This window comes from Mytilus californianus, unplaced genomic scaffold (genome assembly GCF_021869535.1).
Source record: "Mytilus californianus isolate M0D057914Y unplaced genomic scaffold, xbMytCali1.0.p SCAF_4, whole genome shotgun sequence".
In the NCBI taxonomy this organism is placed as follows: domain Eukaryota; kingdom Metazoa; phylum Mollusca; class Bivalvia; order Mytilida; family Mytilidae; genus Mytilus; species Mytilus californianus.
The window spans coordinates 33,146,681-33,173,341 of record NW_026262690.1 but is presented as its reverse complement, the minus strand read 5'-3'; the positions used below and the strand labels follow the sequence as shown (position 1 = coordinate 33,173,341).

Here is a 26,661-nt window from a genome sequence, read left to right as displayed (position 1 = left end):
ATATTTTGTTTGTGAAGAAGGTATGGTATGAAAATAAGTTTCATATATTTATTTTTTTTCTTTTGAACGTTTGTTGCCATGGAAACCATCCTAACAACATTTTGCCTAAATACGTGCAAAAGTAGCCTTTGAAATTGAAAAATAAGGGATTTTAAAGTAATAAAGTTGAAAATAAAGTTAATCAATACAAACAATAAGCATTTTTACATTGTTGACAAACAAAACCCCAAACTATTCAAAAATGTTAAAATTTTGCATTTACTTAATATTTTGTTACCAAAGCAATCATTTAAAAATATGTCAAAATTCGAAAATAAAAATAAAATAAAAAATCGCTAAATTGTATTCCTGTTTATCTCCCAAGATCAACAATACCATACCATGTCACTGACTAATTTTTATAGACAACATATTTTATATGCATGAAATAAAAAGAAAGTCGTGTGTTTTTTTTTCTTTAAAAAAATATTTTTCTTTAAAAATTGTCCATTTTTCACAAAAATCCAGATTGTCATACAGATGAACAATCAAACATCTTGAACTTAAAAAGCCAAAATATTCCATTTATATGTGCAATTCTGACACAAATTTTGTTAATTTCAAACGAGAATATATGATTAATGAAGATATATTTGTACAAAATGGGTATGGTGCACCCCCCTTGTTTTGAAAAAAATCATTTTTTTCAAAATTATAAAATTTGTTGAAAAAAATATATGTGGTATTTAATTGTGCTTTCTTGTGAACATTTGAGCATAACATTGCTTATATGGTTGAGGGCAGTAAATGTACCCCCTCCCCTTAATCTTATAGAGAGCCGGGTTATAGTGGTTAGCGCATCGGACTACAAACACAAAGGTTCCTGGTTCGATCCTCGTTTCGGGGAGAAAATTTCAGGGACTGAATTTTGGGCTCTCCCTTGACACCATTTGCGAGTATGGTCTTGAGAAACGATGATAGTCCGTCGGAAGGGGACGATAAATAGCTGACCCGTATTAAGAGAGATCAATATCTCTTGCACGTAAAAGACACCGTTGTAAATTTCGAAAAAGAGCAGGCTAATGCCGCTAAAAGGCAGCATTCGCACCAGCAAAGTGGAAAGGAATTAATATAAGTTGTAATAACTTGTTTCCTAATCCACTATAAATAAATATGTTTAAACTAATCTTAGGTATACAATTTCTTAGAAATATGAAAAAAAAAAAATAAAGATTTTAATACAAGTATCATATTATCTTAAAATTATCAATGTTATGAGGTCACGGTCAGATGAACCATTCCAGACAGACATGAACACCTTGCAATCATGCCATAGAACAAATTTAGTAGACCTATCGCTTATAGTATCGACAAACTGACACAATTACGAAAACTGATCATTGGCCAATGAACCATGAACCATAAAAGTAAGATCAAGGTCAGATGAAACTTACCAGAAAGACATGTACAACTTTCAATTCTCCATACACAAAATGTAATGACCCTATTGCTTATAGTATCTGAGAAATAGACCAAACCAGAAAAAAATATTGTTCATGAACAATGAAATTGAGGTCAAAGTCAGATGAAACCTGCCAGTCTGACATTCCATACACCAAATATTATTGACCTATTTCTTATAGTATCTGAGATACAGACTTGGCCACGTAACTTTAACCTTGATCATTGATCCACGGAATGAGGTCGAGGTCAGATGAACCTTACCTGACGGAAATGTAGACGTTGATACCAAATAAAATTATCCATGACTCATAATAATTGAGTATTGTGATTGTAATTTTATCAAGCAGTCACTATTGTTTTATTGGTATCCTCTGTACATCTCTGGAATGTCTTTTGTTGAAGAGTAAAAAAATGAATGTGGACCTCGTCTGGAGTAATTCTATAGAAGAAGCAAGAAAACAAAAATTCAATTTGCTGTCGACTATAGCAGATTAAAAAAACAAATTTGGATGACAAATGAAATTTACGATGATTTGTTACAGAAAATAAGGTACGTTAGTTCCGATTCGACAGACACGACTGTAATAGTGTGCTCTGTTTTGGCAATGATGTAATTATACAATAAGTGTAAATACAAAGAAAATTGGTTGGAAGAAATCGCTGTGTTCGTGACATTTTTTCTTTATGCTTTCATAACTTAATTTTTCTAAACAAATACGACTTAAAGCTACGACCATTTGATTTTCAGGAATAATCTTAAACTGTACAAGATTTGTCAATGTTTGTCTGGTATATGATTAAAAAGGACATCTTGTCTACCAATTTTTTTCTAAATAACCAAACTGAATTATTTTGTATAAGGCAGAGATATCGCAGAGTTCTCAAAATATTTTTCCCTGTGGTCCTTGAAGAAAATTTGCTGGTCCTTACTAATATGTACTATTGCAAAATTATAATGCTCAAAACCTTAGGACCACCATGTGCAAAGATCATTCATGGAATTTCGCGAAATTTTATCAACTATTTTATTTACACAATTTTTCAAGCTCTTTTGCATTAGTTCGATTTGTTATATATTAGAACAGAAATAAAGGTATTGTAGTTTCTTCTTAAATTTCAATTTAATTCAATCACAGCGAAATCGACATAGTGACAAATAAGTGTTTGCATATGTCGATTTACATGGGAGGTACATAGTAACCGCCAATATGTGTACATAATCTGACTCTGCGCTTAGTATATACATATCGAGAATTTTATCACAAGAAAAGAAGCATTTCATTTTAGAATAGTTGATATAACATGCAAATATCATTTATCAACAGAGTTATGACCCTTGGAAATATTAAATTTATGGAAAATGGCTTCGTTTGCGCTCTCACAGGTACAATTCTTGCCAGATTTTCATAAAACTTATACTATATGTTATTATCAGCTATATCTCGGACAAGTTCTATAATGGTGGACGATCGACTTTTTTTAAGAGTTATGACCCTTGGAAATATTAAATTTATGGAAAATGGCCTTCTTAGCGCTCTCACGGGTACATTTTTTTTTAATAATAGTATATTATAAGTAATGCCCTTGAAGGTATGTTTAGACTATTTAATAAAAAAAAATTTTTGTCCCCCGCGCACGCTTTTTATTTATAAATTGTTTTAAAGAACAGCAAAAAAAGGTGTTTTTTTTATTGCAACTGGTTATATAAAATATGTGCAACGCGAGGAACAATGGAACTCTGTTCTGTTATTTAGTTTGATTCATGATATAGGAAAAAAAAACTAAATGATTTCCCTTTGATGATCATTGTTTTATTCAATAGAATTAATAGTAACTAAAAACCACACAAAAATGTTCCGTCAACTAGTATAGATCCCTTTAGGGGTATTGACCAGAGCGGTAAAACTGTTAAATACAAGGGCCTTATATCTAACTAATACTGACACCCCAGCCACCTTAAGCTCTTTGCAAACACATATTCTATTTTCTTTTTCTATATTTGTTTGAATTGTATTTTTATATGTTTGAATTGTAGTGTGTCATATTTTGACTTAAATAAAGATACTATTTGCGAAAATATTACTGCCCATAAAATGTAAAGTAGTTATAGGATTATCGACCTTTTCTTTAGAGACAAAGGAGTCTCGATAGTCAGAGCCTTTAATATTGGTGAGGGTCATTTGATATGAAAGATGACTTCCTCCCCCCAAAAAAAACAGGAATCAACAAAATAACAATGAGGTTTAAGTGGAGCAATTTTTTGTGTTTGCAATAGTTAGGTTATTTCATGAAGATTTTAACACAACATTAGGATTGATAGAACAAAACTTCCTTTTGACTTTTTAAACTTTTGGTTGTGTGGTGCTAGAGCTTCTGGACTTCAATTGTCAGATTTAGGGAATGATAAAATAAAAACTTATTTAATTTCATTTCTGGTCAATGTAAGGCATCGTTTGATTTGAAAATTATCTAAATTTGCCATTCCAGATTTTAACTGTCAGATAAATAAAAGGTCTTATCTATGCTTTATCTATAGTATGCTTATATCAAATTACTACATATTGTGAAGAGCTATCAGGATTGTTGACTGTAGACTTGCTTTGGATTTTGAAAATTTACTGGGATGTTATTCCAGAACTATGAGACTTTAAACAGCAACATTTGAAGCAATATTGATAAGTTTAGTGAATGACTGTTTGACTTTGAGGATTTATATTTTTGTCGAGGTTGCGACATTTATCCAAAAGCAGGACACAGCTATCCTAAATTCCATCGGTGGCATTGGCGGCGTCGACAGTTAAGTTCAGTCTGTGGTTAATGTTTTTTAGACATCAATAACTTTGTCAAACCTCAATGGAATGTTAGGAAATTTGGACAGAAGCTTGTTCATGACCAAGATACACCATCCAGAGCAAAATTTTGAAAATATTTATTTTCTTTTTTCCGTATTTTACTGATAAATGGACTTAGTTTTTTTAACATCTAACAATACAGTCTGGGTTAAAGTTTATTACACATCAATTAATTTGTTAAACCTTCATAGAATTTTAAGAAACTTTGGCAGAAGCTTTTTTATGATTAAGAGATAATGTCTGAAGCAAACTTTTTGATTTTCAGTATATTTCTGATAGAACGGACATAGTTTTTTACAGTTAAAATTTAAGGACAGTTGTCATACACTTATCCATGAATTACCCTTAACCCGGAAATTTACCTTTATCCCATTACCCTTAACCAGGGAACAAACATATCCTCTGATATTTTGTCAACAAAGCAACATTTGCTAAGTTTTCTTTTTAATTAGATTTACAGTAAACTAATAAGCATTTATCGGTTTATGATATTTCGATATTTTTTTAATAATGCACAAATATTGAAATAAAGAATAATAACCACCAATGGTGGCGTATAGTAGACATCGGAACTTAAAAGAAATACTGACTAGCTCGGTAGTCAAAGCTTAGTACAACATGAAGGATTGGGTCAGGACCCCTGATGAAGCACCCACCCTTCATATGAGCCACGGAATATTGTAGAGTTTGTTTTATTCTGTACTGCAGTAACACGATGTGTTGGGTCCTGGAGAATAGGCAAACGTGGCTGTCAGGTACTTTCAGACATTCAACATGTTGAAAACTGCATCTTGATAACAGACTTCGGAAATAGCGCGAACTAGAGCTGGTTCCTATTTCAAATTTTCTAAGGGAGACATCATTTTAGATCTCGGCAGCTATGATTCTTATTTCGGTATTAGTTAAATGAATTTGTAATTAAATTAATGATAAATGCATAAAAAATACAATTCATCAATATAACTTAAGATCTCAAATAATAGAACCGCTTGTTAATACTTGTAAGTATATGTTTTTGAAAAAAATGAAATTTCCAAATTAAGAGTATTTCGTAAGAGTAAATTATCGGGCTATATGTAATTCCCGGATAAGTGTATAACAGACAGTCTGGGATTAAGCTTTTTTGACATGGATTGATATGAAACTTGGACAAAATGGCATTAAATAAAGTAACGTACACAGGTAAATTTAAATATAATAATTAAAAATACTAAATACTTATCAAAGGTGGTACATATTAAAAATAGTAAGACGAGATATACCACAAAAGAAGTTAACATTGAATAGCAAAAAAGCATTACAAATTGTGTCAACAGGTCAAATTAACATGAAAGTACGATTTGAGAGTACTCGCAGTTATTGAAAGCTAGCTAAAAGCCAAAAACAATCAATAATAAAAAATCATGCACCAGAGACGTAAATCAATTAAAACACATCTAAGACAGGGATTTAGTGTTTTAACGCCATGGACAGTCAAAGAAGCCATGAGACTTGTGCAATGCCGAAAAAAAAAAAAAAAAAAAGTAACGACAGGCAGTAGGATAGTTAGGATTTAACCTTATAATAAATATATATGATATATATGATGTTATATATATATAGATAAAACAATTTCTAAATAGAAAATAAACATGGATGTGTATATATACATCCCAAAAAACCATTCGAAAAGAATACAAATTTAGTTATGTTTTAATTTGTTGATGACAAAATCGATGTTAGTGCCAATGAAAACAATATTCAAAGATCTTATTACAACATTAATAAGATAACCTTTACTAATAAGTTTGTTTAAAGGTTCGATAAGTTTACACGGATCACATAGTGATTTCCGCGCTTTTAGTACAATATTACCGTAAAATTTAGGATGTAAAATACCATTTTAAATAAGTTTTCTACAGGTACAGTCAAATTTACTAATCAAATCTTTGTATCTATGAAAGAATTTAGTAAATGTTTTAAGAAATTTATGGTAACGAAATCCCTGACGTAATAATTTACCAGTGATACATTGATTACGTTCGTTAAAATCCATGACATCACTACACACACGGGCATAACGAACGAGTTGGGATATATAAACACCGTATGATGGAGCCAAAGGAACATCGCCGTCTAAAAAAAGTATTCTTGAAGGATTTAAATTGAAAGATTTATAGTAATATTTGGTTTTCGAATTCAGGGTGCCAAAAAAAAAATGGCCTTATCATACCTTCCCCCTTTTCAGTACATGTTACAAAATACCACACTTTTGAAAAAAAGCACAAGCTTTTAATTTCTGTAACATTTTTCACTTATGTGACAGTAATCCTTGGCTTTCAAATGTATGGGTTTAAGGGTTCTAGATTAAGGAGAATCCAGAAAGTTGTTTCGGACGAACGAAATAATTTTAGTGTTATTTTAATTTTATAAATGTTAATAAGTGGCATCCGTCTTGTTTCTCATGACAAGTACATATTGAGCGAAAGTCGTAAATGGTGAGGAAAAGAGGACGAGATTAAAGCGACAATTGAAAGATACCCGTAGTGATATGTGACACAGATATTCAATGACGGCCAACTAATTCAAGATATCCTCCTCCGTCAAATTTTCGAAGGAAAACTTGGTTTAACATCTTCTTTGTACACAGAAACCCTCAGTCAAGGAAATCATGATAGGAAACACAAACTTTTGACTTTTTTTTTAAACTGGGATATATATATATATATATATTCCATACATAGGCGCTGCAGGAATGTTGCTACACATATTAAAAGTTCACAATCGGGAAGCTGAAATCAATCGACCGTCATTGTCAATGTGTAGATGAAAGTCAAGATATGAATAAAAAAAGTATGACAAAAATACCGAACTCCAAGGCAAATTTAAACTATTAAAATGAAACGTTAGACTCCATGAACCAATAGAAGGAATAAAAACAACTGTCATATTCCTGACTTGGTGCAGGCTTTTTCCGACGACAACGGTTGGTTAAACCTGATGTTAAGGCTAGCTTAACTCCAAATTGTATGACCGTTGTTTATAATTCCGTTATATTTACAAATTTGGATGAGCAACCCAAACAGACATAATCAGTTAATGTAACAATAATCGGGATCCAGGAGCCAAAACAGTGTAAACATACTCACAGACATACAACACAAATGACTAAAAAAATCATACAAACCTATAAATAAATCTAACAAAGACGGTCAACAAAAAGTGTTTGTAGTTGATAGTACATACAATGTAGTAACACATTATTTAATATACATTTCCCAAAAAAACGTTTTTGAAGTGGATAACAAATTTGACAAAGACGCCAACAAAAAGTTTTTGTAGCTGATAGTACATACAATATAATAATATTCATTTTTTCTATAAAGTACACATTAAATAAAATATAAAGACAATGATAATCAAAATGAAAACCATTCTGTAAAAATCTCTTGTGTCCGAATTGCACCTCTGGATCTACCTTCACTACGAATGCGAAAAGCCCCAAAAAATAAATAAACGATAGCTGGATGCATAAATACCGAGACACGTCATGAGCAATACAACAAAACGGAACAGCAAAGCACAAAGACAAATAAACAGAAAACTGTTAGATAAATAAAATGATACACAACTTCAGCACCTAGAATCTATAACTCGACACCATCTTGTTTTATTTGTGAAGTAGACACTGAATATTTATTTATAATGTCTTAATACTTGCCAATGAACTTGACAAAAGACGAGATGCTCTTTCACAAAACCTTGGTTCATCAATCAGACACCGATGACGTTCTACAAAGTCATAGTAGCTTCAAGCTCTTGATAATCTTGAAGAAGACTTAACTGTATCTGTGGCATCCTTTATTTCAAGCTCAATGGGTTAGATGATTTCAATGTAGTCACCAAACTTTAAAATTATTGATTAGGAGAACGTCAACTTTATAGGATAACTTTAATTTATGTTCATTCTTTAACTTCGGAGTTCCCCTAAGCAGTCTGCTTTGCATGAATAAAGGAACAAGTCGCAAAGAATACGAAGCATAGGAAATAACTTTTTCTACACTCTGAATATCGTGCTTGACGTTATTCTATATATCCGTCTAATTAAAAAAAAAAACGTATGTTGATCACTAGAATGGTATGTTTTGTGCAATAGGAAAATATTTCCATATAAATATAAGATATTCTTTTCAATTACCATGTGGTATTTTTCTTTTAAAATGCTTCGATATTTCTATAGATATTTGACGTCGACACAGATCCATTGTAAAGAAGTGATAAGGTTAGGTCATATAACCGATGGTGGATGGAACTTTTGCCATGATAAACCGTACAGACCGTCCTTTCCATGTTTTGCTTATTCATTTGGGTGAGTTTATTACCATTTGTGAAGATTTGTAATTACAATATTTATTGTATTATATTGTAACACATGTACACATCACAGTAACAGTAACTTCACAATTTGTTTTCAGCATAAACTATTAATAATGGGTTTGCAACCTTTATGGTAACATGTCATTAAATGAGCGCTCATACGTATTTTCATGGATTTCTGCAAGAAACTAGAGTAAGCAGATCTGCCTATTCATATCAAAATGTTTATTTTCAGATATAAGACGAATTAAATATCCTCAAATGAAAGTTTGTGTCATTGAAAAAAGACACTTTGATATTGCAATATGCTTAAATTTGTCATTCGAGTTGTCCCGAAAAAGTATATGTTATTTCCAAAATCAATTAACGTTTCATTCGTCTTTGCTGTATAAATCATAAAGATGTATGTGACCAAATCTAAAAACATCGAAAAAAAAGTGCCAACTCTTATACTAAATAAACGAATTTAGTGACCATCTACATATTTGTTAAATTTCTAACAAAACTTAAATTCAATTGTAATTAACATATCATTTTAAAGGAAAACATAGTAGGACCGGTTTTTGAGAAATGATGATTTGAAGTAAAAATTCCAGAACTTTTTTTCGATATGTAGGTGTATTCTTTTCATCATAACTTCATTTTTTTGGGGGTATATGATATGACTAATCTGGGTAAGTATAAAAATAAAATTCATATGTAGTTTTCTTCATGCTTCAGTTTAAGTCAAAATTTCATAAACATCCGAGAGATCGACCATATATGTTCCTTTGACCTTAAACTTTTTTTTACGAGAGGCTATACAAAGAAGAAGAATATGAAAGGTATTGGAATTAATATCAACTCAATACCAGTATTTACGACATCTCTTCTTATCCGTCATTTCCTTTATAATGAGGTATCAGAAATTAATCAGTAAATAAAAGTGGCATTGACCTGTCAAATTTGTAACACAATTTTTATCATTTTCTTTAAATTTTCCGATATGTAATCTAATAAAGTAGCTTGGCAGTTTCTATTCCCAGTTTCAAAATAAGGGTTATGTATCAAGAGGCATGTTGACAGAAAAATATGACAGCCTGGTTATGTTTTAAAATCTTCAAGTATTACTGCTCAAAAGTATCAATATTCGACATTCAGAGGAAGGCTGATAAGGATACAACTTAGACTAGATTCATTTTAGAATTGTCACAAGGTTATCCAGAAAAGCGCTTCTGCTGCATACAATTTATAAAGTGTTATTTGATTATGCTCATTTTGTATCATTGTTAGCTGGCTAGTAATGATATTTTACAATTTCACAAACAATCTTAAATTTTGAAAGTCGCGCTAGTGATTATCTTCCGTATTTACCGACTACATAATAAATGATCTTACATCCTCGCAATGCTACGTTGATGTCCACATACACATTTATTCTGGAAATTATCACAACGTTTGCTACGATGTATCCTGGATTTAGAAATATTTCATGGTGGACATACTTTCTTACGGATTTGGACATTCTTTCTATGAGCATATGACACTTGATCAAACATCTCTTGATATTTTGTAGTTTCAAATCTATTCTATCATTCTACAAAAATAGCATTGTTTCCCTTCCTTTACGATTGAATAAATCATTTGTCCTCTTCTGATGTATAAAATTGAGAATGGAAATGGGGAATGTGTCAAAGAGACAACAACCCGACCAAAGAGCAAAAAACAGCCGAAGGCCACCAATGGGTCTTCAACATAGCGAGAAAATCCCGCACCCGGAGGCGGGCTTCTGCTGGCCCCTAAACAAAAATGTGTACTAGTTCAGTGAAAATGAACGTCATGTTGACATGAAGATTTCTCATGGATTGTTTGCAGGTAACACGCTTTGGTATAGTGTTTTTCTTTAGTCTTTTTAGAAGAAAACAATGGTTTATAAAGCTGTATTTGGCAAAACCTTTCGGAATTTTGGGTCGTCAATGCTCTTCTTACTTTATTTGGCCTTTTTAAATTTTTTTATACGAGCGTCACTGATGCGCGTCTGGCGTACACAATTTTTATCCTGGTATCTATGATGAGTGTATCTATATGTTAACGTCAAAATAGAATGTTTTGCTAGTTTGGGTATATAAGAGATAGTATGTACTGTTTCCCCTAAAAGTAATCATTTCATACTTCCTGATAGTGTTATGATATTGTGGTCTGCAATAACTTTTACACACAATGTATAGTTCGCCAAAGCACATAAAGTTTGTTCAGAGAAATTATGAAATCATTACAGAAAATTGTCTATAAAAAAAACCAAATATGCATTATTATGTATACTTTTCAAATTTCTCGTATATATCATGCTTGTCCAAACTGATATTAAATTAGAATATGGCGTATTTGAAAAACTGCATATCTTACAAACAATTTAATGCTCATTAAAAGTTAAAAACCCATGAATGAAGTGCGCTCGAAGTTTACCTTCGTTAAATATTTTCAGTTAGCCACATCTTAGTAGTAACGACTCAAAAATATCTTTGGCTGTAAACAGAAGAATAAAGGATAATAAATGAATATTTAATGTTTATTGAGTTTATCATTCCAAGTATATTCAAAGTATGTCACATAGGGAGTCACTGCTTTTTTTCTGAAAATCACTTTGTACAGAACTGCACATCGGATGCAGGTTTATTTGCTACAACTGTATACATACCCATTGCATTTCTTATTTGGCATTTACTACATCTGGGTTTATACAAGCCTGGTATCTTTGATGAATTGTTTTACCATTGTCATTCAGGAAATGGCTTATTTGTATTTACTTCCACTTGGTCTATATCATCGCCGCTTAAGAAACAAATGCTGCACGGTAATTCAGAACATCGGTAGCATAATACCATATAAAACTCATTATAGATAACAGGCTTATAATTTGATACGCCAGACGAGCATAAGCAATATATATACTCACCGTATCCTACGTATCGAAGCTGAAAAGTGTTAAATTTCGACATATGGATGTTTCAAGAACGAACACATGGAAGGTCGGCCAAGCTGAATCACCTCCTTAACGAATGATATATTTGTATCTCCTATTGAACTACAAATGTATACATAAATTAGAAAATCCAACATCAGAGTCATTTCATCTTGTAGAATAAAATGGGACTTTAGTTTTGATGATGCCGTGGTAGAAACATACGGATGTGACGTTCACTCTTTTGATCCCAGGTAACAGACTAAGTATATAGCAAAAATAATTCCTTTGAAATTGAAATACTACAAAGAACAACACAGACATTTCTTTTTCCATCAAAAGACAAGAAGAAAAAATAAACAGAAAAAAAAAAAAAAAAAAAACCCAAATAAACCCAAGATATACGAAATAATTAATAATTAGAGGTTTTACAATTTTATACCATACCAACAGTTCCACGACGTGGGAGCCATAATTGACATTTTGAAGATAATTGGTGCATACACTTCATATAGGCGTATATTATAATCGATTTATGAAAATTAATCATCGGTAAACTACTGTATTTTTATCTATAATTTTCCGCATTTTCAAAAACAGTACAGACCACATAAAGAGAGACTTTCAAATTTGACATTGATTTAGAAAAAGGTTTTAAAGGGGCAAAAGACACGGTCATCTTAATATTTCTTTTATGTTATTGACGGTCGTGCAAATTTTTCACAATAGCTTTGGTGAAACTTGTGTTCTGCTTTTGAAATACTGAATGTTGACATTTGCACGGTTTCTCGCCATCTAGTTAAAAACACCTGGGATCCAGATACAAATTTTAATGCATCTGCCGTTTCTTTAAAATAGATTGAAATAATGAAATGAAATATTTGACATTTTCGTTTATGATGTTATGATAAACACAAAAACCATTTAACAGTTAGCGTCTCGGCGGTCTTATAGTAGCGTGTTCGCGTCGATACGAGAGGTCGTGGGTTCGAACCCGTTAGGATCAATTAAAGACTTGAAAATAGATATTTGCTGCTTCTCCGCTAAGCAGGAACTAATAAGATGAGCAAAGACTGGTCGCCTTGGAGAATAATGGTCCGGGTACTTTGACATGTCTTCCGGCAGATTGTTAGCTTGTGAACTAGTATGTTAAAAATCCGGCTAAGCGTAATGGTTTAGTACAAAGCAGGGTTAATACTCATATTACATTATCAAATTTTTTGTTCAGAATATGCATTTAGTTTGCCACTGGAAGTTAACCATCCATCCATCCATATGACAGATAGAAAGAAATTCTCTAGCGAAACTTTGACGAATTCAATCTTAATAAATAATTGGTCACCAAATTTCCCTATTACTTCACTTGTCTTATAATTATATATTCCATTTTTTATCAGCCATAGAGTTGAAAAAATATGTCTTAATTTTGATCAGTTTCAGATGAATTTATAGCTAAAAAGAGATCTGGCTGTTGCTAAAACAAATTTGGTTCTTTAATTCAAGAAAACAATCCTAACTATTTAAAAATCAACATGATTGTCAGTTAATCTTCGACTTATGACTTCGAGTATACCTTTGGTATCATCAACCTCTTTTCAGCGGACGTCATATTTGTCGTCATCATTTGACAGTTATGTATTCGTCCTACGTATCAGAAAAAAAAATAAGGTGGGAACACACGTGACACAAACCATATGTAATTGTATACTAAATTACAGGTATGGCGAAGGCAAACTTGTACTGTTATTTTTTTTACATAACGGCAGTCGGTGGAAAGGAGCCACGATCAATTAAAGTTATTACACGTTACAATTATACTTGAAGAAAATTTTGTAATTGTACGATGTAGTCGGATCTATGTTTCTATTGAAATCCTTCAAATTATAGATTCGATATACTTTTTTTAGTTTTTTTATTTGTCATAGCTTACTGTTATGTTAATGTATCATGTATATTTTGTGCGTAAATGAAAGTGTTTAAACAGATGTTTGTTTTTTGTTTTCAAGTAAAAATAATGCTCAAATGTTTTTTAGTATGAACCAGGCAGATTTTAGACGTGGAAACCATATATGGTTTCATAACCTTGGCATAAGCAATACAACCTCGAGAAAAGGAAAATGGAATGTTTCTTCCTTAAAAGATATATCAAAACATTTGAACCATACTTCTGTAAGTAGATATCTTCTAGTGATTATATCAAATAAAGGTAAGAACATCAGGTATGCACAATTCGTTGTTAAATTCTGATGATAAAAGATATAAAACAGTTGAATATTTACTCCTTTGGTTGTTATGTAAGACTTTATATGTGAAATCACGTAGCTGTTTCCCTATGATAAACATATCAAAAAAGAGAAAGCCTTACATATACCATATGCGTAAATACATTCGTATCAGTTTGTCTAATTATTGTCAAATAAGTTATACTAATGCAACAATGTATGATTTAAAAGATGACTACTAAAAGTAATAGATCATAGGATAATTGAAATCTATCAGAACATCTTTGGGATGCTAATGATTTTTATACGGTTTTCTGGACTCTACTTGGGTTTCTTGTGTTTATGCTTTCAAATCTATTTGAAACTTTTTTGAACTAGTTAGTTTTTTTCAGATTTTAACACATCATTACCCAGCTAAGGCATACATTATAGTTCAATGAATAATCTGTTATTCATTACATGCATATAATCTTGATATTCAAACTTGAATTAATGAATTAAGATAAATAGATGTTTATAAAGATGATTTTGTATTTAGATGTATGTATGGTCTCCGTGTGTTATTTATGTTAATAAACGAATGATTCATATATTTGTTAAGAAACCTTTGTTCCAATTAAATTATATATTTTTCACTAATTTTGATATAATATAAATGATTGGTAATTGTTGCTTAAAGTCATTTGAAATAAGTAAAGTTTCCTTTTATTATATTGTAAATGAAATTATTGAAATAATGCATGCATATATTCTTTACTAAATATATAATCGACAAAACAAAATTTCATTCGGTGATATTTGAGCAAAAACTGTGGCTGCTAATTAACTTTTGGATTATGTTGCCAAAGATTACCGAAATGTGACCTTGATAAAAAATCAGCAAAAAAGAACGGGGCACTTGCAAAATAATTAAAATGATAGAGCGATGTTTAGTTTCTTTTAAAAAAAAAGAATTTTTCTTGAGTATCCATTTGTGAATTTAACATTGTCACAACAGTTATTAAATAGCTTGGTGTAATTTAAAGATTTATTTCACAATCAAAAGGTGTCATCTTCAAGATCTACGGAAAAGCTGTCGCCGAATTAGTTTACGGGAAGACAATAATTCAAAAGTACTACCATTTCTGAAGATTTTGAAAGTCTTTGTACACGTGTTTTATAGTAAAACTTATTCTTCAAGTATATAAAACACTTTCATCTTTTACTCAGACCTAAGGGGGTCTGGGGACTCTATCGCGAAGCTAATTCTAAATTGCAAAAAAAACAAAACAATAATAATAAAGTCTCCAAACTTACAAAAAATGCAGTTCTATAATCATTAAAACAGACCTCTTTATTTTTTAATATAGCCTCCTTAACAAGTCTATTTTTAAAAGCATTTACCTAGATGTTCATCGGAAGGTACCAAGACCTTGTTGATAAATATTCCGCATCAACTTCACAAATAATATACGATGGTCTTGAAGTATAGATTCTGCGTACTGACGTTGTTTATCATCTTAATAACGTGTTATAGTATTCTTTTATTTGTATTTATTAATATTACTTTTACTGTTAGTCTGTTTTTTTTGTGATATCCATTTGACGTGACTCTGTACTTATGTATCCCGTCATACTTTGAACGACAAAATTATTTTATTTTATTAATATTACTTTTACTGTTAAGTCTATTTTTTGTGAAATCCATTTGTCGTGACTGTACTTATGTATCCCGTCATACTTTGAACGACAACATTATTTTATATCTACTGGTGTGACGTCAAACGCACCATTCTACGCCAGTACTTAAAACCTTCCATCCTTATGGGTGGATTTTACATAGATAAATAAAATCGTATAATAAAAAGCATAATGAGGATGTTAAATTTGATGTATGCCTTTTTGTGCTTCTTTGTTACATTTGTTTGTTTTTATAGTGATTACGATGATAACACAATGTTGACTGCTGTACTCCTATTTTTGACATTTTTACCTATTGTGTCTGTTTGTTTTGTTCACGAATCGTTGTCAATATAATGGAATTTGATGCGACTGTCATACAAGTGAGAGGTTTAGCTAGCTATAAAACTAGGTTCAATCCACCATTTTCTACATCAGAAAATGCATGTACCAAGTCAGGAATATGACAGTTGTTATCCGTTCGTTTGATGTGTTTGAGCTTTTGATTTTGCCACAGCTTGAAAGTGATTACATTTAGGGGGAAAGTCTTAAAAAAAATGAACAAGCAAACAAGATCAACAAAAAAGTGTAATAACGAATATTGTTAGTTGACTCCTTATAAGAGTTATTGTCCTTGATCAATTTATTCAATACTGTTTTACATAGAGAAAAAATGTGACTAGCAATTATGATAAGTAAATCAAGATCCACATGGTCAAAATGGCCGAAATTTTCAGATGTCTGCTTTCATAAGTTATTGTTCTTTAGGTCGACGTTTAGTAAATGGGCTATGTCACAGATATTTGTAAACTTTTGCCTACAACTTTGGCTCGTTGAATTATTTATCTCTTTTCTTTTCTGAAATATTACTGAATTAATTTTCATTAAATATCCATTTATTACAGAAAAACTGTAAATATCAATAATAAACATCATAACAAGGTCTTTAATGATGTAAATATGTAGCAAAGACTAAATTTAACTCGACCGCAAAAGGTATAACTACTAAGAGCTTGAGTTTCTAACGTTTTTCCAGAAAAATCTTGTTTGTTAAATTCGAAGGATCAAATGACTTTTACCTCCAGTGGGAAACATCATGCATATTTAAGTCGATGAATCCATAGTCTGATTTTTTTGCTCTATGTGAAAACCGAAATGCAGTTTGAGGAAAGCTAAAAATAAAAAAACCAAAAAAAACCAAAACAAAACAGTTTCCTTTTAAAGCTTTCAATGACCAGAATGGTGAGTATACTATAATTGTTGCTGCCAGTTCGTTCATGTTGTATGTATCCCGTCTTAGTTTAAAACATTTGTCTTTTAGAAGTTGTAAATTTGTCTAGCGTTTACATTCTTTGTAAAATCTTCCAAGTGATTGTGAAATATTTACATAAAATTGTCCTATTTGTGCTGAACATATATTTTGTGCCCATCTAAAGAATTATTACCATTTTGAATGCTGCTACCGCACTTTTGAGCTAAAAACTCCTGAATGAGAGGTTGATAATTGAATTTCTCATTTTTTTTTTATCGTGACTTAATTTCAATGTAGCAAATTCAACTTTGTATATGCATTAATTTTCATTTTCAGCGGAGAGTCGATATTCTGAAAATTGATGTAGAGAAGATGGAATGGGAATCCTTTCCTAATATGATACAAACTGGTGCTCTAAGAAATACCTGGCAATTGTTAGTAGAATTCCATGGAAGAGCAACATCATTTCAACAATTAAGAACACTTAGAGCAATATACAACGAAGGATTTAGAATCTTTTGGTACCATAGAAATCCATCAAAAAACAACTTAGTACAAGGCACATTTGTCCAGCATACCTCATGTTATGAAGTGTATTTTGTTCGAGTCTGATTTGTACGCAAACATGATTTAAAATTTGTATCTTAAATGTGACAGATTTGTAAGCAAACATGATATAAAATATGTATCTTAAATGTGACAATTGAATGCTAGCACTTGAGTGATAGATGTTTTTACATTGGTGTTGATTGAGAATTTTGTTATAGTCGAAATATTTTGACGTTTGTGTGTGTGTTTTGGTTTTTTCTGAGGCGGCTGTCCTGGCGTGGAAGTTTCGCCCTACTTATTACATAAAAAAATAAAAACTCACTTAGTGTTTCGTGTTCTTTTGCGAGTGTTCTGTAGTTGTGAGTTTTTTTGAAGTCCCTTCTGTGTTGTAATGTTGTGTTTAGGTAAAAATCTACAGATTCTTGAAATGTTTATATTGTCCTTGCTTGCTAATTATTGTTACAACCAGGAATCACCTTTAAATTGTAGCCAGCAAAAGACAAAAATCAATAATAAATTAAACAAGATTTATTATGCAATTTTACAAGAAATATTATGCAAATAGAAATGTCAACTTAACTGTTAAAATATCTGAATGTCTTTTCTTTATCCGGAATTCTTCTCCAAACTCTTTCGAAATCCAACGAAATGTTTATATGTCCAGTAAGTTCACGAAAAAATATGATGTTGTTAACGTAATTTAAAGTGTCAATCCAACAACTGCAGAGATCTTCTGAAAATGTTTCTATAGTTCTGTTCTTAGTTCAATTCAGTGTCGGTATTTATGATTACCACGGAAACTTCTCGAACACTGTAGAAGGGAAACTTTCAGAATACTAGAGGAGTTAAAATTACGCATCGTAGATTATGCTTCAAATTGTGAACTTTCCATTTCTATGTAGCAACATTCCAGCAGCGCCTGCATACAGAGTATATATCTCCCAGTTGATACAATATTCCAGGTCTTGTACATGTTGTATTTCCTATCATGATTTCCATGAAAGAGGATTGCTGCTCACAAAGAAACTATTAAACCAAGAGATCCAAGTGGTGAAGTTGATTCATCCCTTCGTAAGTTTTACGGAAGCCATCATGAGTTGGTTGACCGTTATGGAATATCCGTTTCACAGATGATAGCGGATATGTTCCTAATGTCGTAACTACAATCCCGTCCCCTTTTCCCGAATGTAACCTACCGAATTAGACTTATTACCGGGTTTGGACTAACATGAGCAACACGACGGGTGCCACATGTGGAGCAGGATCTGCCTACCCTTCCGGAGCATCTGAGATAACCCCAGTTTCGGTGGGGTTCGTGTTGCTCAGTCCTTAGTCTTTATATTGTTTTGTGTAATATTGTTTGTCTGTTGGTCTTTTTCTTTTCTTTTTTTAGCCATGGCGTTGTCAGTTTGTTTTCGACGTGTGAGTTTTAATGTCCCTCTGGTATCTTTTGCCTCTCTTTTATGATCATTCTGGAATTATTATGGAAGTCAAATAGAAGGTTCTAATCATTTCACCAGTAAGTATGATTTTTCCAGTGATTTCTTAAGTGCACAGTAACATTATTGTGTAAACTATTAATAGGTCACAACCCAATTATGTAAACATCTTATAAGACAACACAAAATAATTTAGGTCAAGATAAATAATCATGATAATATCAATCTCATAACACCTCCCCCTTAAAAAAGTTTCAGTGTGGCGCGAACTTTCCATTAACAATATATACAAAAATATGGTATTTACAATGTTATTAATAAGATCTAGATAAAGCATCTGCTATCAAATTATCTTTATCTGTAATATGTTTTATAATAGCATCATATTCCTGTAACAATAAACTCCACCTAGTCAAACTCGGGTTCTTGTTTCTCTTTTTTTGCATGGAGGTGAGACGAATATGATCAGTATAAACAAGAATAGGATGCATAGTGGGATTTAAAAATACATCAATCTTTTTCAATAGTTGAGTAATTTTTCTGATTTATCTAATTCTTAGAAAAATATGAAATAGGTTTCTCAACATTAGCATCTGTTTCTTGATATAAAACGGCTTCAACTCCTACATCACGTGCGTCAACGGTAAATTTGAATTGTTTTGGAGTGATCAGAACCGGAATGTTAATTAAAAGTGTGATTTTCTATTTTCAAAAGCGTTTTGACGATTATCACGCAAGATGAATTTATAATCTTTCCGTAAAAGATCAGTTAATGGTTGAACAACATTATGAAAATTTGAATAGAATTTCCTGTAAAATCCCATCATGTCTTAATATCTCACAAGTTGATTTTCATTTGTAGGAAGAGGAAACTGTGATTGCATACAGTTAAGCCATAATGGGTTTCGCTTCACCTTGGCAAACTGTATGCCCTAAATGATCGATCAAAATTGGCCTGACAGAATGAACGTTTACCAAGAATAACAATCAAATTTCATTGTGACAGTCTACCAAAAGAATCATATAAATGTGTCAAATACTTTTCCTAGCTATCACTACATACAATAAGATCATCAATATAAGCATAAAAACAGTTTGAATCTTCTATAACATTATTGATCATTCTTTGAAATGTAGCTGAGGCACTTTCCATACGAAACGGAATGGCAGTATACCGAAATAAGCTGTCTGGTCTGACAAAAACTGATATTTCACCGGCTCTCGGTATCAAGGGCACCTGCCAGTAACCTTTCAGTAAATCAAATATGCTCAAAAAATTTGCTTGCCCAATGTTATCAATGCAGTCGGCTATCCTTGGAAATGGATAGAAATCAGATTTTGAAACTGAATTAACTTTTCTGAAATCATTTACGAAACGAAATGTTTTATCTGGTTTGGGCTCAGGGAGACAAAGAGAGCTCTATTCACTGTTACTCGGCTCAATGATATCATTGTCAATCATATATCTAATTTCTTGTCTCCTAAATTCAAGTTTTAGTGGATTGAGCCAGAAAGGAATGTTGCTTACAGATGAGTGAAGTCCTAACCTTTAAAGCAAGTTAACTTGTTAACCAGTCATTATGACAGATAAAAGTTAACCTGCGACAGGATTTAGGACTGCTCTGACCAGTCCTAGGACGACAATCAAGTTATTTTGAAAAGCGGACTTGATCCTTAGACTGTTTTAATGGCTGTTGAAAAAGTTTAATTTAGACAGGTCCGCTACTATTCGAAACCAGTCCTGCAATAAGTCAACTTCGATTTTGACAACACCGCTTCAACCAGACCTGATCTCAAGTAACCTTTGGCATGCCTGCTCAACACTAAGTTAACTTGTTACCAGGACCGCTCTATATCGATTTATAAAATATTTCTAAATATCTGTGTTTCTTGATATAAACAATACAGATCAAATACATTTGTAAATAAAGTACGCACAAAACTGCTTGTTATACACATTTCTCCATGATCTGCATTTTTATAAATCGAAAACGATATTGGTTACACAGCTAACATGCGTTGAATGTTTTTTCAATAAATATCAAATTCTTCAAGTCGTTTATATTTATATAAAATGTTTAAGTTTTGATCTGTTTCAAAATGTAGCATTTATCTTAAAAACTTGGTTATCAAATAGAATCGATTAACAATGGCAATAACGCATAGTACCTAGATTGTATAAAATAATCATGATAAATGAAAGAAATATTGGTGTACAGTTACTAATATTCATGGTCAGCTTTAATTCGGAGTGCCCACATTACAGCTGTTTCTTTTTCTGAATCAATTTAGAGTGCCAGCATGTCCTCTTTTTATTCAAAATATTGAATGGTCACCAAAAATCAGTAGTTTTTATATCCAGCCTGGCTCGTATAACAAAAATATTTAACCTCATCAACCAAAACTGACCATATTTGCACTTTATTATGAAAGTTTATATGGCCGCAGAATAAATCAGTAATTTTGTTTTAACTCAGGACGGATTGTATAGTACAAATGAAAGCAATATTAGATCACAATGACTATATAATTTTGTCCGTATCAATTTAGAGTACCGGCAAAAAACAAAAAAAAAAAAAAAAAAACCCAGCAGTTTTGATATCTCATACTGGCTCGTAAAACAAAAATATTTGACCGCATCAACCAAAACTGACCATATTAGCACTTTATTATGTAAATTTATATAGCGGCATAATAAATCAGTAAATGTTTTGATGTCAGGATGGATTGTAAAATAGAAATGACAGCAATATTGGAACACAATGACTACACAAATTTGTCCGCATCAATTTAGAATGCTAGCATGTCCTCTTTTTATTCCAAATATTGACTCATAAAAAAAAAAATCTGTAGTTTAAATATCTCAAGCTGGCTCGTAAAACAAAATTATTTGATCGCATCAACCAAAAACTGACGATATTTGTACCTTTTTTAAAAATTTATATAGCCGTAAATATTTTGTCAGCCATTTCATTAATTTTATTAACCCGCACTATGTTCTTAAAATTCTGATGTGGGGAATCATTCCGGAAAACATATCATACACTTGTATTGAATTTTGGTGATGGATTTTTCAAATTTTGTGATTTTTTTTGACAAAAATTAAGCTTTTTACCCATACCCGTAACCGAAAATCAATAATAAATTACATATTGTACCGATATTTAAATTTTTTGTTGAAATCCTTCCATTAAAAGATTTTTAAAAAAAATCTCAAAAATTAGATGATACCAATTTTTTTTAATTTTTTTTATTTCTTACACCTTCAATCAACATGGAATAGTTTCTAATTCCTAGATATATTTTTTTTAAATCAAATTCTAGCACAAAAAGACATTTCTCATAAATTGTTTGACTTTTTAACGAATTAACCCACTCCCCATCTTCCGCAAATTTTGTTTGCTACAAATTAAACATGGGAAATTGGATTTGCAAAAGCAGATTATACCTATAATTGCTAATTTTAGCTTAAATACTTAAAATAAACAGTTTTACAATGTTTTATTATCGATATTTTCCTCTATTTTCAAGAAATATGAATTGTTGACAACAGCAAACAATTTTGAATAGCATATTATACCTATATGTCATTTTTGTGTGGTTGAAATTTTAGCACACGTTTCTCGTTTTTTATATAGATTAGACCGTTGGTTTTCCTGTTTGAATGGTTTTACACTAGTCATTTCGGGACCCTTTATAGCTTGCTGTTCTGTATGAAACAAGGCTCCGTGTTGAAGGCCGTACTTTCACCTACATTGGTTTACTTTTACAAATTGTGACTTGGATGGAGAATTATCTCATTGGCACTCATACCACATCTTCTTATATCTATTGACGGGCAGATACACAGACAGAGTGAATACTATAGGGCTCCGCCGACTTGTCGTCGGGACCCTTATAAACTATGCGAAACTGTTGAGTGGACTCACTTTCATCTATAGACAACACATAGTATCAAGGTGAGGCACAACAAAATCTTTATAATGTCAAGGCAAGATTGTGGCAGTTTTGAAATGGTAAAGGAAGAAGACGGTGAATTATTCTGCAAGTTGCGTACACAAGATTAAAACAAAAGGAAAGGAACGGCGCTTCCATTGCTGTTCTTCATCTCAATCATTGATAGTCCAATTACACTTCAAGAGGGAATTCTCTCACTTTAAGTTGAAGAATGTTAGCACCGGTTTGAGGGGATTTTTTTGCCTTATGTCTACTTCTATTACGCTACAACCGAAGAACACCACTGCTGGGTTATATCAACAAATAAAAAAATGTCAAATACATCTAACAAGTTCTGTCAAAGCTTGCCCGGCAATCTCAATGTGAAATACAGAAAAAAAAAATACAAACATTAAGACATTCATGGGGCACCGTAATTTATTTCTTAGATAAGATACTATATTTTATTTAACAATTTCCAATTAAGCGGCGGTTCATTTTCCCCAGCGGAAAAGCGCTAGTTTATGGACCTCTCAAGAATCTATTACGAATTCTATATAATTCGTTATCAAGAATTATGTATAATTCGTTATCAAAAATTATGTATAATTCGTTATCAAGAATTATGATTCGATATGACGGATTGAATTCGTGATACAGAATCTGTGAATTTAGCCATTCAATATTTTTGTAATTCCGGATAACGGATTAAATTCGTTATCACAAATTACAAATTGTCAAATATATCTAACAAGTTCTGTCAAAGCTTGCCCGGCAATCTCAATGTAAAATACAAAAACAATACAAACATTAGGACATTCACGGGGCACCGTTATTTATTTCTAAGATAACTTAGATACTGATTTTATTTAAACAAAAATTTTCATGGATTTGAAAATATAAAATAACGGATTTAATTCGGGATGAAGAATAACATAATGTGATTACTAATTCCACAGATTCGTTATCATCATTTCAATCCGCGATAACGAATTACAATTCGTTATAACGAAAATTACAATATGAGATAACGGAAATTAATCCATGATTACGAATAACAAAATTAAAAGGTAACTAATTCCTCAGAGTCGTTCTCACGATTTTAATAATTGAAAACGATTTTTAATTCGTAATCTCTTATATTTTTTTAATGGGCTTCCATACTAGAGGGGTTTAACCATATAAGTTAAGAATATTTTTCTGGTATATGGTAGGCATCTGAATCCGTGTTGTGATATACAACAATGTATTACATGAGGATTAGGCATTAAACCAGGGCTATACCGTTAGAAACAATGCATAGGTTTTGACATGGTAAGCAACTATATTTATTGTTTAATAAAAATAAGAAGATGTGGTATGATTGCAAATGAGACAACTCACCACAAGAGACAAATTGATATAAAAGTGAACAACTATAGGTCACCATACGGCCTTCCGTAAGACCAAACCCATACCGCATAGTCAGCTATAAAAGGTCCCGAAATGACAAATGTAAAAAAACAATGGAAACGAGAAAACTAACGGCCTGATTTATGAACAAAATAATGAACGATAAACAAATATGATATACAGCAACAAACGACAACCACTGAATTACAGGCTCCTGACTTGGGATAGGCACATACACAATGTGGCGGGCTTCAACTAGTTTGAAGGCGCCAAACCTCCCCTAACCTGGGACTGTGGTGTAACAGTACAACATAAGAACAAATTCTAAAATTAAGTCGAAAAGGGCTGAACTCATCAGATCGATACAAAGCAGAAAGATATCTAACAAAAACACAGACCGGACGTGGCAGGGTATTTATAAATCCCTGCATGAAAAAAAAAACGACACTAAGCACAGATCTGGGAGTACTCGCAGGTACTGTCAGCTAGTAAAGCCAATAACAACTAATAAATAATAATGCATCTAAGATTATTTCTCCATTTGTACAAATGGGGGGAGGGGGGGGGGGAAGGGGGGGGGGAGGATATGGTTCAAAGAGATGTGACACGATTTTCTTTGTTGATGAATCAATAAATATTACTCTTATAAATATTACTCTTAAAACATGTTTCGTACAATTTTGCTGGTCAAAACCTGATTGATCGGCATTTAATCAATGATTTTTAATTAGATAACAATCACGTGATCATGCTTACGTCATGGGTTACAAGCTGAGAATTTGTTTCAAACTGGCTGATGTCCAACAACGACGGTTTTTCAGACAATACCGATCGGCTTGTTACCATACATATATGGGTTCGTCTTATGAATAAATTTAATAAAGTGCTTTCTGCAATTTTCCAAAAAATAATCTACTTTTAATCGTGATTGAAAGTATATATTTTTAATTATTGATGATCAAATTGTCCGTTTTTTCTCTGTAACTGTAACGTTATAGGTGTGCACCAGAAGCAGATAAAAACGATAGTATGTCAAATTAAGCATTCGCAAATGATACCTTTTTTTTTGTTACCGAGGGACTTTTGATAGGTATGAATTATCATCAAAGCTTATACCTATATTTTTTTGGTTGGAACCAATACATCACACTTATCCATACCAGACTTTCTATTTTCTGCATTTGGAAGTTTTTTGTCTCACAGTTGAATAGACAGGACATATTTTTATTGATTTGAGGAGTCTTCAAATAAAAATTTCATTACTTTTTCCCTCTGTTATGTCAAAATTTATTGGAGGCTGTTGTTTTAGTAATTAAATTTTCACACCTATAGTATACTTGACCAGGTGAAAGGTAATAAGGCAACCTATAGTGTACTTAAGTCACTTGTCATGCTATCTACTTTTTAAAGCCATACATTTTAAAGAAAAATTATATTGAAATAATTAATAAAAAAAAATCTTATTATTACGACTTTTTACATATATAGAATGAGTTTTTGTTTGATTCATTTTATTTTTAATTTACGGGGATATTATTCAGATAATTTAATTTCATAAAATAATTTATTGTAAAATTATATTTTGTTCTACAGCTAGAACACAATTATGGTGATCCAAATTTGTCTTTTTTATTTTCTGAAATCACTTTGTAAGAGCTATACTATAAATTCAACAAAACTTTGTAACAATCATCATTAGGGTATCTAGTTTAAAAAATGTGTCCCGTGAGTCAACCTAAGACGGCCGACAATGCTAGAAATAGAACATAGGGGTGAAAAGCAAGTTTTGTATATTATTTGGAAAACCTTATCTTGATTTATATTCAATTTTTAGAAATTTACCTGTGACGTTACTTTTTGTGGCGTTGATCCATTCGTGTTACAGACACACATTTCGTAATTCTACTAAGCTGTTTTTGTGAAATGTTCTAAATTATTTTAGTTATTCGTTGTTGTTCTGTGGTTAACATGTCGAAATGTACTATTATATTATTTATTTATGTATTTCTCTGTCTTTGTGGTGTTTTTGCATTTATTTGTACTCTGTTCCTGTCATGTAATGTTGTCATTTTAGCGGTATATTTAACATTGCCATAAAGCGCTTTAGGTTTGGCTAGCCACTAAACCAGGTTCAACCCACCATTTTTCGTAAAATGTCCTGTACCAAGTCAGGAATATGGCAGTTGTTATTTAATAGTTTGTTTCTATGAAAGTTGCATTGTTGTTTGTTTTTTGTTGCACTTCTGTGTTCTGTTATTTCGTTGTTTTCCTCTTATAGTTGATGTGTTCCTCTCGGTTTTACTTTGTTACCCGGATTTGTTTTCTCTCAATCGTTTTATGACTTTTGAACAGCGGTATACTACTGTTGCCTTTATTTATATAGAAAAATCTGACCAGGGCAGAAATGTTCAGAATGTTGATGAATAAGTCAATAGGTCTTACATCTTCAGTTGACTCATTATCTACCATCTTTTAGTGTTTTTGCCTATCATCTTGAAAACTATAATAGATAGATTCTTTAAATGGCAAAAATGATCAGTAAGACAAGATCTACAAATAAATCAACATGGTGAATGGTAAGTCGACTTGTTTTTGGAGTTATTCTCTTTGATTACGATTT

General features: G+C 31.8%; 1 protein-coding gene across 1 annotated transcript in view; it reads left to right on the top strand.

Moving 5' to 3' along the window:
* The window catches only part of LOC127737934 (uncharacterized), a 48,328-nt gene extending 30,733 nt beyond the window's left edge, over nucleotides 1–17,595 (top strand). The window contains exons 11-14 of the mRNA XM_052248895.1: nucleotides 8,515–8,643; nucleotides 11,772–11,846; nucleotides 13,626–13,761; nucleotides 17,062–17,595. Coding sequence (XP_052104855.1) covers nucleotides 8,515–8,643; nucleotides 11,772–11,846; nucleotides 13,626–13,761; nucleotides 17,062–17,337 — 616 coding nt within the window. The 3' untranslated portion in view covers nucleotides 17,338–17,595. The remainder of the gene's footprint in view (nucleotides 1–8,514; nucleotides 8,644–11,771; nucleotides 11,847–13,625; nucleotides 13,762–17,061) is intronic.
* Nucleotides 17,596–26,661: the final 9,066 nt, after the last annotated feature.